This window comes from Sceloporus undulatus, chromosome 8 (assembly GCF_019175285.1).
Source record: "Sceloporus undulatus isolate JIND9_A2432 ecotype Alabama chromosome 8, SceUnd_v1.1, whole genome shotgun sequence".
Classification (NCBI taxonomy): Eukaryota; Metazoa; Chordata; class Lepidosauria; order Squamata; family Phrynosomatidae; genus Sceloporus; species Sceloporus undulatus.
The window spans coordinates 28,269,648-28,281,825 of NC_056529.1; the positions used below are offsets into that span (position 1 = coordinate 28,269,648).

The window sequence follows — 12,178 nt, forward strand, 5'->3', positions numbered from 1 at the left end:
TTCCCTTGGTTTCTTAATTGAGTGAAAAGTGTATGCAAATACAGATTCTTCTGTTTCTAAGAGTTCCAAGAATGGTGATGGAACCAGTGCTTTTTTTGCCCCATGCAGTGCCAGAAAGCATACTGAGTAATTTAAGTATCCTGAACACTTGAGAGCACTATACCAATACAGTGGTACCCCGGGATACGAATTGATCGCGTTACGAAATTTCCGGGATACGAAAAAGTTAGATTCGAAAAAACTGTTCCGGGTTACGATATTTTTTTCGGGTTACGAAAAAAATATCGGCGCGAAATTCAAATGTGAAGCGCGGCTAGCGGCTTTCCAGCCGCTAGCCGCGCTTCGGAAAAGCCTTTTCGGGTTGCGAAATGTATCGGGTTACGAACGCCGCGGCGGAACGAATTAATTTCGTAACCCGAGGTAGCACTGTATTTTATATGTAGTTTTCTCTGCTCCCTCCTTAAAAAGGAAATGTGGAAGAAAGTTGCTTTAGATCAGGCTTTGATTTATTACTTCAGGAGGCGGACAGATGCCTCCTGCAGGTATTCAGTCCTATGACAAGAGTAATTTGTCCCTTTCCTGGGAGTCCACTGGTTGAAGGTGGGAGCACGAGAAAGAGACACACACATAGGAACCCTCAACAACAACAATTTACTAACTGAAGACCAACAGTATGAACCCCATCCTATCTAAGAAGGGGGAGTATCGCTTCAGGGGAAGCTGCCACCCCACTGATCTTATTGGAACAAGGGTGCGATGGTCACCTTAATTCAGAACACAAGCCAAAAAGCATTTACGATAATTTAAACTTTATTCAGCCAAATATACAAGTTTTTGCTTCCAATTTGCATCTGTTCCAACGTGTTACACAATCAAGAAAGGGTTCTCTGGTTTTGTTTTGCAGTTTTAAAAAGTCACTATCCCTTTTCAGAGGAGAAGGAAAGCAATTAAGGATGGCTTTTTTTGTTTTAAAAAATGGGGAGGGAGGGGGTAAAGTGGGAACGAAGACCAGAATAATAGCCACATGGTTAGGCTCTGTTCATTGGTTGTTTAGTTGTTTTGGCTGCTCTGCAGCTCAGTCCCATGGGCTGCTCTGCCATCAAGTGCCAGTTACATATACACAAATACCCCCCCCAGTACTTTGGATTTGCATGTGTCACTTTGTATGTCCAATTACCAACCACATGCTCCCCCACCCTGTCTAGTTGCCTGCCCTCCATCCTTCCCCTGAATTAGGTGATCTTTAATCCAAACACCGCAAAACCGTTCCATGTATCTGGTGTCCCACCCAAAACAGTTCTGCCGATAATTCATTCCTCACGATTCTGCATCAAAAGATTTAACAGCTTCCCCTAACCCAGCCCTCCCCAGCCCTGCTTTCCCTACCTCCCCCCCCCCAAAAAAAACAACAACTCCCAATGGAATTCTGTGCCCAGATGAAGACAAACATGTTGCTGTCAGTGTCTCAGAGGTGTGAAGATGTCACCAAGGCTGCTGTGCTCTCCACTTGGCCTCCCTGGGATGTGATGCAGCGGAGCGCCCAGCGGGGGCTAGCCAGGCACAGTTCCTGCAAACTCCCTCCTCTCCGGGTGGCCGGCACTTACTTGTTAAGGGACAGTGACTGCAGTCTTTTGCCTGTGGAAGCAGCTTCGTCTTTAGCTTGTAGGGGAACAAGAGATATAGGGAGGGAGGGAGAGAGAGGAGAACAGATCTGAAAGCAGCTGCATTACAGAAGATGGCCTGGCCAGAAAAAGACCACTTTGCCCAGAGAGCCAATAAGAGACAAAAAATGAGATTACTGTATTTTGGCAATCATAAATAATGTGGCAAGGGGTGGGAAAGGAACTCAGTGGGCAGAGCACTTGCTTTGTAGGTAAAAGCCTTTAGGTTCAGTCCTTGGACTCTAGATGGGGCCAGGCAAGAGACTGGTCTGAGACCTGGACATCTCCTGCCAGCCAGTGCCAACAATACTGAGCTAGATAAGCTCAATATTGTATGCTGTAAGGTAGATGCTTATGTTCCAAAAGCATACAGGAAGAGGCCCCACAGCAGCCAAAACCCACATCAATATAAATCAAGCCAAGCGTTTAAGTTGGGGCACTTGTACTGCCTCCTTACCTTTCCTTTCTTCCTCTTTTTTTTTAGCCGCCTCTTCCCTCTGTTTCCGGATGATGGCTAATCGGGCGAGATCTGCCTTTGCCTGTTCTGTTTTACCGGCGAGGTGCATCTTCATGTACCTTTCTTTTGCTTTCTGCTTTTCAATTTCTTCCCTGTTTGAGGAAAGTATTTCAGTGAAGAAGGAAAAAAAAAGCAACAACACCCAGGAGCTTTTTCACCACATTGATAAGTGGCCTTTTATTTTCCCTTTCCATATGGGAAGAAGCACTCTGCTTGGAAAAGAGCAAAACCTGTATTCTTAACAACCAAGACCATAATTAACCCCAGGAAAGTGATAAGCTTTAGTGGTTCTGTTATTCCTAAAATACCCAAAGTGCCACTGACCGGTCACATTACTAAGCATCAAGGAATTGTAACAGCAATGATTACCCAAAAGCAGCCCATAGGACATAATTTGCAAGTCACCATACAAGAACCAGAGAAAACTCTTACCGTTCTCTTCGCGACAATTCTCTGGGGCTCTCCAGATCTATCTGAGTTACTTTTTTGGCTGCCTGTGCAACACGATTAGGATTCTCTATGTCTATCATGCCTTCCACTCCTTTGTGCTTTGGCTGGAATGAGAGAAGCCAAACAGAGACACATTAGCAGTCACTGCCATGGTTTGCACAGTGCAGGTTGTGCAAAGTTTAGGGCATCATGATGCTGGAAAAAACCCTCCATAAGACCCAGCCAAGTTTACTGCAATAGAATATAATGGTCTAAACTGGATGCATGGATGTAATCAAATGAACACAGTCATCTAAATTAAGCTGAATGTGAACTGAGCACTCACAGAATAGAGGGAAAATGTTGTTTATACCTGGTAGTCTTCATCGTCCTCCTCCTCGCTTTCATCTGAATCTAGTGATTTCTCTTTCTTTTTGGGCTCACCTGTTGCCCCGTCACCTCCTTCCTCTTCTTCCTCCTCATCCTGTGGATTTAAGAAGCATTATGATTATGAAGCTAATGGGGCAGCATGACTTTCAATGGGTAGCTCTGGGCTGGTATTTTTTCCCTCAGCTTAACAAATCTGGCCCTCCAGATGTTTTGGACTTCCAGACCCCAGAAGTCCCAGTCAGCAGGACCGAAGCACAAAAATTCTGGGTGTCCTAAACATCTGGAGGGCCACAGTTTGAGAAACACCAACTTAAGCTTGTCATAGGGTTGTTCCAGTCCTTTAAAAAACAAGACCACCCTTGAAATGGCTTACCTTGGCTTTCTGTTTCTCTGCTTGGAGCTGGGCATCGATCTCCTCTGGGCTTGTATACTGTCGCACTCGGCCTTTGTGGCCCCCTTTCCTACCTAAAAAGAAAGAAACAGTTCAAGCCAATGCAAAAGTGGACTATGAGAAGCCCAGTCCACACTCCACCGGCAAGTCAGATCTTTATAGGATAAGCCACAGGAGTTTGGGACACCCAATGATTTCCCAAAGGCTCCAGCACACTCCATTTTTTCCAATCAAAGCAAACCCTTGCAACCTTCAAAGACACAGTTAGTCTGGAAAATCAGTATGCAAAGGGAAAAGTTAGTCTCAAAGATGCTACAGGGACCCCTTGCAAACCTGAATAAGCTAAACAAACCCTCATTCTTTTTGAGGCTAATGTAAGTCCTGTTAATTTAATATATCTGCTCTAGATGTGACTAATAAATGACGTTAGACTTCTGTTTCTAATACTTGCCAAATACCTTATTAGAAAGTCCAAAAGAATGGCATCGAATTGATAGCCCTCCTCCATGCTATTTTGGTCCCCAACATTTGAGATATACTGCCTCTGAGAACACAATCTCCACTTAGCCATCAGAGAGAAAAGCTAGCAACAAGTATGCTTTCTGTAAGTGTACCCACATTTCTTTTAAAGGCACCTAAGCCAGTGACCTTCATCATATCTCATAGCAGCAAATTCCATTATAAATTATAAGCTTCGCAGGAAACATCCTGTTTTATCCCAAGTGTCTTGCTGTTCAGCGTCACTGGATATTCCTCCTGGATTCTAGTACTATGAGAGAGAGGAGGAGACATCTTCTCCTATATGATTCTCCAAACCATGTGTAAATTTTACAAACCTCTCAGATCTACCCCCGTTATTTCCCCCCTCTTAAGTTCTTTCTAAGTACTGGCAAACAGCTGACTACAAGTCTGCCCTGGGCATTGGGAGAGGCATGCAGCTAAGGGGATCAGGCCAACCAGCAGCCCCTTGAGAACAGTCCAAGCTTTATGATATATATAGAGAGAAGTTAACAGTAGGTTTGAGCAAAGAATGTAGCTACTTAAAGCACAGAGATTTGCATACCATCACTTTCTAACAGGGCATAATGCTCTAAACAAGTTTGCACGCACCCAGGAGGTGAAAGTACCAGAAATACATTTTGCATCAGAAAGAACCACCTCTTTGGGCAACAGCAATGCTTTGAACAGCTGTTGCTTTCTGTCTATCAAGTAAGGAACCTTGGATGCTGCTGTTATGTTGGCATGGAAAAGGCCTCAAATACCCATTATGAGAAAACAACATCAGGAATATTCAGTGACAATGGGCAAAAGCTGTATTTTGCCAAGTTAGCCCCTTGGTCTACCTAGCCTAGTACGGTCTACAGTGGCTGGTCAGTGTTTCAGACTGAAGCGCCATTCTCAGCCCCAGCTTCTGCATACAAAGGAAGTGCTCTACCCACTGAGCAACAGTGCTGTCAAACATAATTCTCTAGGCACTAAATTCAACTAACATTGTGATAGCTTCCAGAATGTGTAGGCAAATTCACGGAGGATAGGCCTATCCAGCCTACAAGAGTTCAACAAGTCTCTTCTGTCCAAAGACCAGTATACCTCTGCATACCCAAATCACTTCTGAAACTGAACCAAAGGTGTGGCTCTCTAGATGTTCCTGGACTCAACTACCATCATCCCCTCCTAGGAGAGGGGTGACAGGAGAGCCTTCGGAGGCAGCAGATTCCCCATCCCTGGCTGAAACTGTCAGCCTTACTTATCTACATCTGGCTAGATTTGCAATACTGAAAGATGCAGGAAGGCGAACTTGGATTTTCTTCTTCTTCTTCAGAGCACCTTCCTTTTTCATGGAGAGATCTGGCTCCTCTCTCTTTCTTCTGGACATCTAGGGAAGCAATGGACCCATGTGCCCCTCCCTGCCTCCTAAGGAGAAGCCAGCATGCAGTAAAGACATGAAACTGGCCAAGAAACATGCTGGCAGCATCCCTTGGAAGATGTCCAAATGGGGTGCGGTGCAGCAGCAGTCTGATTTGCCAGCTCTCCCTTCCCGATTCTTGCAAGCAATCATCTGGGTTGCCAGACTCACAAGAGCAAGCCAGCTTCTCCTCTGAGGTGGGACAAGCTCAGTCATGTTCCTCGTCTTTGCTAGACGCTCCGCCAAGCAGCCAGCTGCTTCTTTCTCTCCTCTGCTCAATCACATCCTCTTCCTTTGGCTTCGTGGCACCAGTACAAACTGGCAAGAGCTTTTGTTCCATTCACTGTTGATACATTAAGACTCAGGGCTGGGGTTTTCAAAACGGCAGACTTACGTCTTGCTTCATACATCATGGAATATATTTATTCAGCTAAGGCAGAAAAGATGGCGTACTATGCCAGGTGAATCTCCATCAATTCACCTATGCAAACACATACAAAACAAACACCAAACCTCTTTTGACCAAAATACACTGCTGTTCATGTTCATGTTCAAGGCAGCCAAATACAGTAAATAAGAACAGAAGCCATGTTCTAGCAAAAGCCAAACTCTCAGCTTTAATCATGTGGGTGGACTTTATGCACAGTATAAACAGAATGTGAAGGAAGAAATGTACATGTGTCTGTTTGAAAACCCTCCAATTTTACATCAGCACGATTGCTCCTGGAGTAAAAACCACTGCAAAACACAGCCAACAGCACCTGGGTCTGTAATTTTGCTGCATGGGGTGGTAAGCAAAGTTGCTAAAGCTCTGGCTAACTAACTCCAGAGAGCACCGGTCGTTTCCATGAAATTAATTGGCAACCCAACATTTACTAGCTGTGGTTCTCATCCCTATTTCTGGCACGCATGCATGCTTGCACTTGTATAAAGTTGCAGGCAAAGCTCAACCTTCCCATTGGGGAAAATAATGTTGGTCACACCCTACGCTGGATGGAGGAAGAAAAGATGCGTCTGCTTTTATGTTTCCTTACAGATAGCTATTCAGAATAAAGGACTCCAGGCCCACATTGGATGTGGCAACCTTATCGACTGTGAGGTTGCTTGAGGAGGGGAGGAGGAAAAACAGCCATTTACAGAACTGATGTTGTGAGAGTTAAGAGAAGCTAAAGGTCTTGAAAGCCAGTGCAATGTAGTGGTTTGAGTGCCAGACTGTGACTCTGGAGACCAGGGTTTGAATCCCGACTCAGCCAAGGAAACTCACACTCTCTCAGCCTCAGGGGGTTGGACTGGATAGCCCTTGCGGTCTCTTCCAACTCTATGATTCTATGACAGAGTCCATGTATCACTAACAACTACCTGAGAAGTTCAAGGGAAAGGCCATAGCAAACCTCATTGAACAAATCTTGCCATGAAAAGCCTATGATGGGCTTTATGGTTGCCATAAATCAGAAGTGACTTGAAGGCACACAACAGCAAAGTGGATGTAACCTTGGCCCTTGCTTGACCAGTGTTGATGGATACTGTGAAATCCATGGGGTCACCATAAGTCAACAGGCAACTTGAAGGCACACATATACATATACACATACACACAATCTGAAGACAAAACTATCCAGCAATATTTCCACTTCCATCAATTCATGAAAGAATACTTGGACACATGGTACATATTCTTGAGATCTCAAAATCAAACATTCGGACTCCAACTTCTCAGTTAAGAATAACTGTTACGACAGAGAAGACAAGCAAGAAAACAGACAGGAAGGGAAGAAACGATAGCAAGGCAGGTTTCACTTTATAAACGCCTCCATCACACTGTTTCAAAGAGACATCTCAAATGTACTTGCGAGGAGCAATGGCAAAGGAACAGGGGGAACCATCCCAAACTTTAACTGTTTTGAATTGGGGTCAAATGACGTGGGAGGAAAGTCCTCCATATAAGACATGTCTGTATTAGCTTAGCAGATATCTAGGAGTGGAATTCAAAGACACATAGCTGTGTTAGTCTGGGGAAAAGTCAGCATGCAAAGGGATCTTGTAGCAGCTTTGAGACTAACTGAAGGATGGAAGTTGGCAGCGTGAGCTTTGCTAGAGGTGGGTTTCTGATCCTTGTCGGATGCCACGTGGGTTTTGCCGCTAGTGTAAACCAAGCCTTGAGCCGGCTCCACATGGCAGGCACCGCTCCAAAGCCTCGTCTCTGTTGCCAAAGCCCTCATGCGGCGCCTCTGCCTTGTCTGACGCAACCAACCAAAGCAAACAGCCCAGTGGCACAAATAGAGGGGAGAGACAAGTTAAAAGCCTATGGGGTCCAAAACACACAATCCAGTTTGAGACCGCTTTGACTGCCCTAGGGAATCCTGGGAGTTGTAGTTTACTGTGACACCCCCTCTCTTCTCTCATCCATCCAGCCTTTGTTATGAGCACAAACCTGTTGGGACTTTGCAAGTTGTTTGGCACTGTCTTCCTTTCCTTCCTCCTTTACATCCTTTGTTAGATGCCCCTAAGTTTTACCCTCGACTTATCCATGGGTTGTAACAAAAGCCATATTTTGATCCCTCATCCTGCCCTCGACTTGAACATGGAAAGTCTAGGGAAGCTCATGCTGCCGACTTCTTTCTCTCAGTTGGTCTCAAAGGTGCTACAAGATCCCTCTGGATACTGAACCTAGAGACTAATGCGGCTATGTCTTTGAATGCCTATTCTCTCCGAAGGCATCTGAGGAAGGAGACTTTAGTCTTGGAAAGCTCCTGCTTTCTATACTATGCTCTACTATACTATACGATCTCTCTAGGTACTGATTCTAGAGACTAATACAGCCATATCTTTGGAGATGTGTTACATTTTCACATCCAAATGCATCTGAGGAAGGAGACTGAGGTCTAAGGAAGTAGTCTTTCTCTCAGGGAGCCTCAAAGGCGCCACAAGGGCTCTCTCTCTGTAAGCATCGTATCCCAGGCGAGGCCAAGGCAGGAGAGAGTGGCCTCCTCCTCCTTCTCCTCCCTGAGGCCCACATTCCTGGGAAGCCATCCTTTCAAAGGCAAAGCCTTCCCTCCTCCTCCTTCCTTCCCGCTTCTTGAAGAGCCCAAAATGGAGGCCCCTTCGAGCCAGGCCTCCTTCCTGCCTTCACTCACCTCCTTTGGGCATCGCGAGGGCGGCAACGAAGATGATGGCGGCTCCGGCAGAAAGTGAGCCCTTCTCCCTTTCCCTTCTTCCCCCCCTCCCTCCTCCTCCTTTTCCCTCCTCCCCGACCCGGAAGCGGAAGTAGCCCCTATCCCCCTCCTTTCCACCTCTCTATCATTCTTTTCCTCCTCGCGCTGCTCTAAGGACCCCCTTTTTCGCGTCGTCGTGGACATAGGTGGCTACATCACTGCCTGATGTAAATGTCGAGCGCGAGGGCTTCACGTTAGCCACGCCAAGACGACGCTTGATTTGTTTTGCCTGTTTTGTATCTCTCTCTGAAACTTTATATCTCGGTATTGTGGCCGCGGCCGCAATAGAGCGACTTTCAGCAGGCAGTGAGATAGACGCCACTATGGATGGCGTCACGCGGAGCGACACGGGAAGGAGGGAGGTCCCCTCTCGGCCGGGTGACGTCATCGCGAGGCGACGGAAGAAGAGAAGGGAGAAGGAAGAGGAAAAGCGAGAGCCCCAGAACAACATGTAAGGATGACATTATTATTATTATTATTGCTATTGCTATTATTAATACTGCTGTTGTTATTATTGCTATTATTATTATTGCTATTGTTGTTGTTATTATGGCGGCTGTTGCCTTTGCTGGGGTTTTCTTCATCTGGAAGCAGTCAGGTGAAGAGGGTTTGCTCAAGGGAGGGTCCTTTGTTGTGGTTTGAAACTGTAGAGCAAGTCAATAAGCTCCTCATTTCTGAAAGCCTAAACTATATCTACTGCCATCACTGTCCCTACATTTGACTCTTGCATTGATTGAGGTCCTCTTCTTTTTTTCCAGATCCCAAGGAGATGCCCAAAGTGAAGCGGAGCAGGAAACCTCCTCCGGATGGCTGGGAGTTAATTGAGCCGACCTTAGATGAGCTGGATCAGAAAATGAGAGAAGGTGAAGAGCACGCATTCACTTGTGACCATCACATTACCTGATAAAACAGCAGCAGCGGAGTTTAAAACTCTCATCCCGCTGGGGGCTTCTGTATAGGAAAAGCCTATATTGTGGTAGGATAGATTGTTTAGGTGCAAGTTTCCAAGTTGAATCTGTGGTATTTTCAATACAAGTGTCATAGGGGTGGGAAAGTATTCAGAGACCATAAAAAGCTCCCTCCAGTCCACACAGGAGGCTAAAGGGATTGTGGTAGGACTACAAATAGGAGAAGTGTTGCCCTGGAGCTGCCTGCACCCAAAACGTTTATTGGGGGGCATCTAATTAAAAACAGTAATACTTGTAAGCTGCTCTGAGGGCCTTTAGGGCTGAAGGGAGGGGTATAAATACTGCACATTAATAATAAATCAACCCCTCCAGACTCCATAAACCACATTTTTGCTCTCCCAAGTATTGATTGTCTCCTTTGGATGCTTTGTAATAGGCTAAATAAGCCCCTGTTGTACATTTAAGTATAAAATAATATCAGTTTTTAAAATCAGAAGTGGGCTTCTTGTGACGTCCATTTTTTGTGTTATGGCCATTTATATACAGTACCTCCCAGGGGCAAATAAATGGCCCTTGGTCTTCCACAGTTGCCCACTGGTCATAGATTGAACAGGTCTGAATCCAAACTAGTCGCAATGGCTATCTGTAACCTTTAGTACTGGAACCAGTATCAGGAGTTGGGAAACACATGGAGCATGGCAAGTTCTGCTTCAGGTTGCCATTGTGGGAACAGAACTGTACTTAGTTCTTCTTTAACCTGATCCAGCACACTTTTCATTACATGTTTCAAGGTAATGATGACTGAAAACGTTGTTGGTTTATGCCACTGAACCAGGATACAATAATGTGAGAAGGAAAGACTAGTGACTATTTGCATCTTATTGCTCTGGATATCGTTCTTCCTCGCATAAAGTAAGGTAGAATAATGAAGACATAATAAACAACTTGACTGAACTGGAAAAGTAAAACATTTCTGCTCCTTCTTTCCACCTTCAGCTGAAACTGAGCCCCACGAAGGGAAGAGGAAAGTGGAGTCTCTGTGGCCCATCTTCAGAATTCATCACCAGAAGACACGCTACATTTTTGATCTCTTCTATAAGAGGAAAGCTATCAGTAGAGGTAATGTCACTTCTCGCTTTCTCAATGAAAAGAACACGCATGTATTTGAAATGCCTAGAGTATAAATATTCACCTTCCTGGTTCTGTGTGTTTGCAAGTAGAGGGATATATTATGATCTCTCTTTGCCTCCAATAATCATGTCAAATTGTCTCTCGTCTCCGTCCTGCGTAGAGTTATATGAATATTGCATCAGAGAAGGATATGCGGATAAAAACCTAATCGCCAAGTGGAAGAAACAAGGTTACGAAAACCTCTGCTGCTTGCGGTGCATCCAGACTCGAGACACCAACTTTGGAACCAACTGCATCTGTAGAGTTCCCAAAAGCAAGCTGGAAGTGGTAAGAGTGTCGTTTTAAAGTATGCCCCACAGACCTATATCAGCAGCTCTTGTAGCATTAGGTCTCTTTAGCCTTCCATACATTTTCTCCTATCCCCGATTCATGCAAACTCTGGAAATCTAAACTGTGTGCAAAGCAAGTACATGTGGAGTGGGTTGATAAAGAGGCCTGTTTTGTTTATGTTCCAAGTCAGAAAATAGGTCCAATTACTTGAACATCTCTCTTTGAACTCAAGAGGACTGGCATCAGTATGGATGTCCTCTTGCAGTTTTGCAGCAATTTGAAAGCTTAACATAAAAGGAAATTAAAGGACGTCCTGGGTTACATTTCCAGGCTCTTCAACACTCTGGGATGGTAAGAATCTTAATACAGAAATTAGTGGTGAAAAGACTTTACTTGTTTTTAGAATGTCTCATTTTTTAACCTTTGGAAAAAAACTAGTTTTATAGTGCAATATTTCCTTCTTTTCACTGAACTTAAATTATATGGAAGTCAGCAGCAAACAACCTCTTGCAGGACCCTAATAACAGAGACCTAATTCCAATTGTTAGTCTCAGCGAGGGCAGATTCACTGAATCAAATCCTGAATGGTTAAATCACTTTTATAAACCCAAGTGATTTAGCGAATCTACTCCAACTGGGATTAGCAACTGGATTTAAACCCTGTTTTTTCTACAAGTAAGATGCCTTGTGCTATTCTGCTGTGTATCTGTAGCTAACAGTCTGGCTTCATTCCACAGGGGAGAATAATTGAGTGTACTCATTGTGGGTGCAGGGGCTGCTCAGGATGAAGAAAACACTGCCCTACCCTCCCACCCCAAGAAGATCCTAAATGGCTGACTCTATACCAGTGACTGTTCAAATGAGCTATAACCTTCCTTTCGTAACTATCCTGTCAGGAACGGATCCTCTCAGCACTCTGTGCTGCAACAGCCTGAATTGTAAATGCAGTAGTGTGTATTAATGTCTTGTGGAACCATTTTGAAATAAAGCCTTGTTCATTTCTCCAACAAAGGATGTGTGCACTTCTCTATTGTTGTGATTATTCTTATTCATTCAGTTTCAGAAAGTGTTAAGATCACCTCTATCCTTGAATTTAGAAATTGTTTATGTAGTGATATTTACTCTTCATGATTAGTTGAGAGAGCTGAACTATTCAGGTTTCATACTCTTATCTCTAAGGTGAAGGGAAAAAAGGGCAGATGTAAGTGGTCTGGTCTATACAGAATAGGTTTACATCAAGAAATCTCATATTATTAGACAGTGAAGAGAAACCATTCATCTATTCATAAAGACTATATTATTA

The 12,178-nt window shown here is 44.5% G+C and overlaps 2 protein-coding genes across 2 annotated transcripts; one reads left to right on the forward strand and one right to left on the reverse strand.

Annotated features, from left to right (window-relative positions):
- Positions 1-792: 792 nt before the first annotated feature.
- PDAP1 (PDGFA associated protein 1) lies at positions 793-8,581 on the reverse strand. Its single transcript, XM_042438579.1, has 6 exons — positions 8,429-8,581; positions 3,371-3,462; positions 2,981-3,091; positions 2,611-2,732; positions 2,119-2,270; positions 793-1,659 (listed from the first exon to the last, which is right to left on the reverse strand). Exons 1-6 carry the CDS (start codon positions 8,439-8,441, stop codon positions 1,601-1,603), a joined length of 549 nt encoding a protein of 182 aa, XP_042294513.1. The 5' UTR covers positions 8,442-8,581; the 3' UTR covers positions 793-1,600.
- A 256-nt stretch (positions 8,582-8,837) lies between these two features.
- BUD31 (BUD31 homolog) lies at positions 8,838-11,882 on the forward strand. The gene is made up of 5 exons (XM_042437979.1): positions 8,838-8,957; positions 9,265-9,369; positions 10,411-10,533; positions 10,706-10,872; positions 11,613-11,882. Exons 2-5 carry the CDS (start codon positions 9,276-9,278, stop codon positions 11,661-11,663), a joined length of 435 nt encoding a protein of 144 aa, XP_042293913.1. The 5' UTR covers positions 8,838-8,957; positions 9,265-9,275; the 3' UTR covers positions 11,664-11,882.
- The last annotated feature ends 296 nt before the right edge of the window (positions 11,883-12,178 follow it).

Excerpts from the sequence above, each read along its gene's own strand:
- PDAP1 (XM_042438579.1), bottom strand. Across the intron at positions 3,092-3,370 it reads CAGAGAAACAGAAAGCCAAG|GATGAGGAGGAAGAAGAGGA; the intron begins GTAAGCCATTTC and ends TTAAATCCACAG. Across the intron at positions 1,660-2,118 it reads AAAAGAGGAAGAAAGGAAAG|CTAAAGACGAAGCTGCTTCC; the intron begins GTAAGGAGGCAG and ends TTCCCCTACAAG.
- BUD31 (XM_042437979.1), top strand. The coding sequence starts at position 9,276 with ATGCCCAAAGTGAAGCGGAGCAGGAAACCTCCTCCGGATGGCTGGGAG. Across the intron at positions 10,534-10,705 it reads GAGGAAAGCTATCAGTAGAG|AGTTATATGAATATTGCATC; the intron begins GTAATGTCACTT and ends CGTCCTGCGTAG. Across the intron at positions 10,873-11,612 it reads CCAAAAGCAAGCTGGAAGTG|GGGAGAATAATTGAGTGTAC; the intron begins GTAAGAGTGTCG and ends TTCATTCCACAG.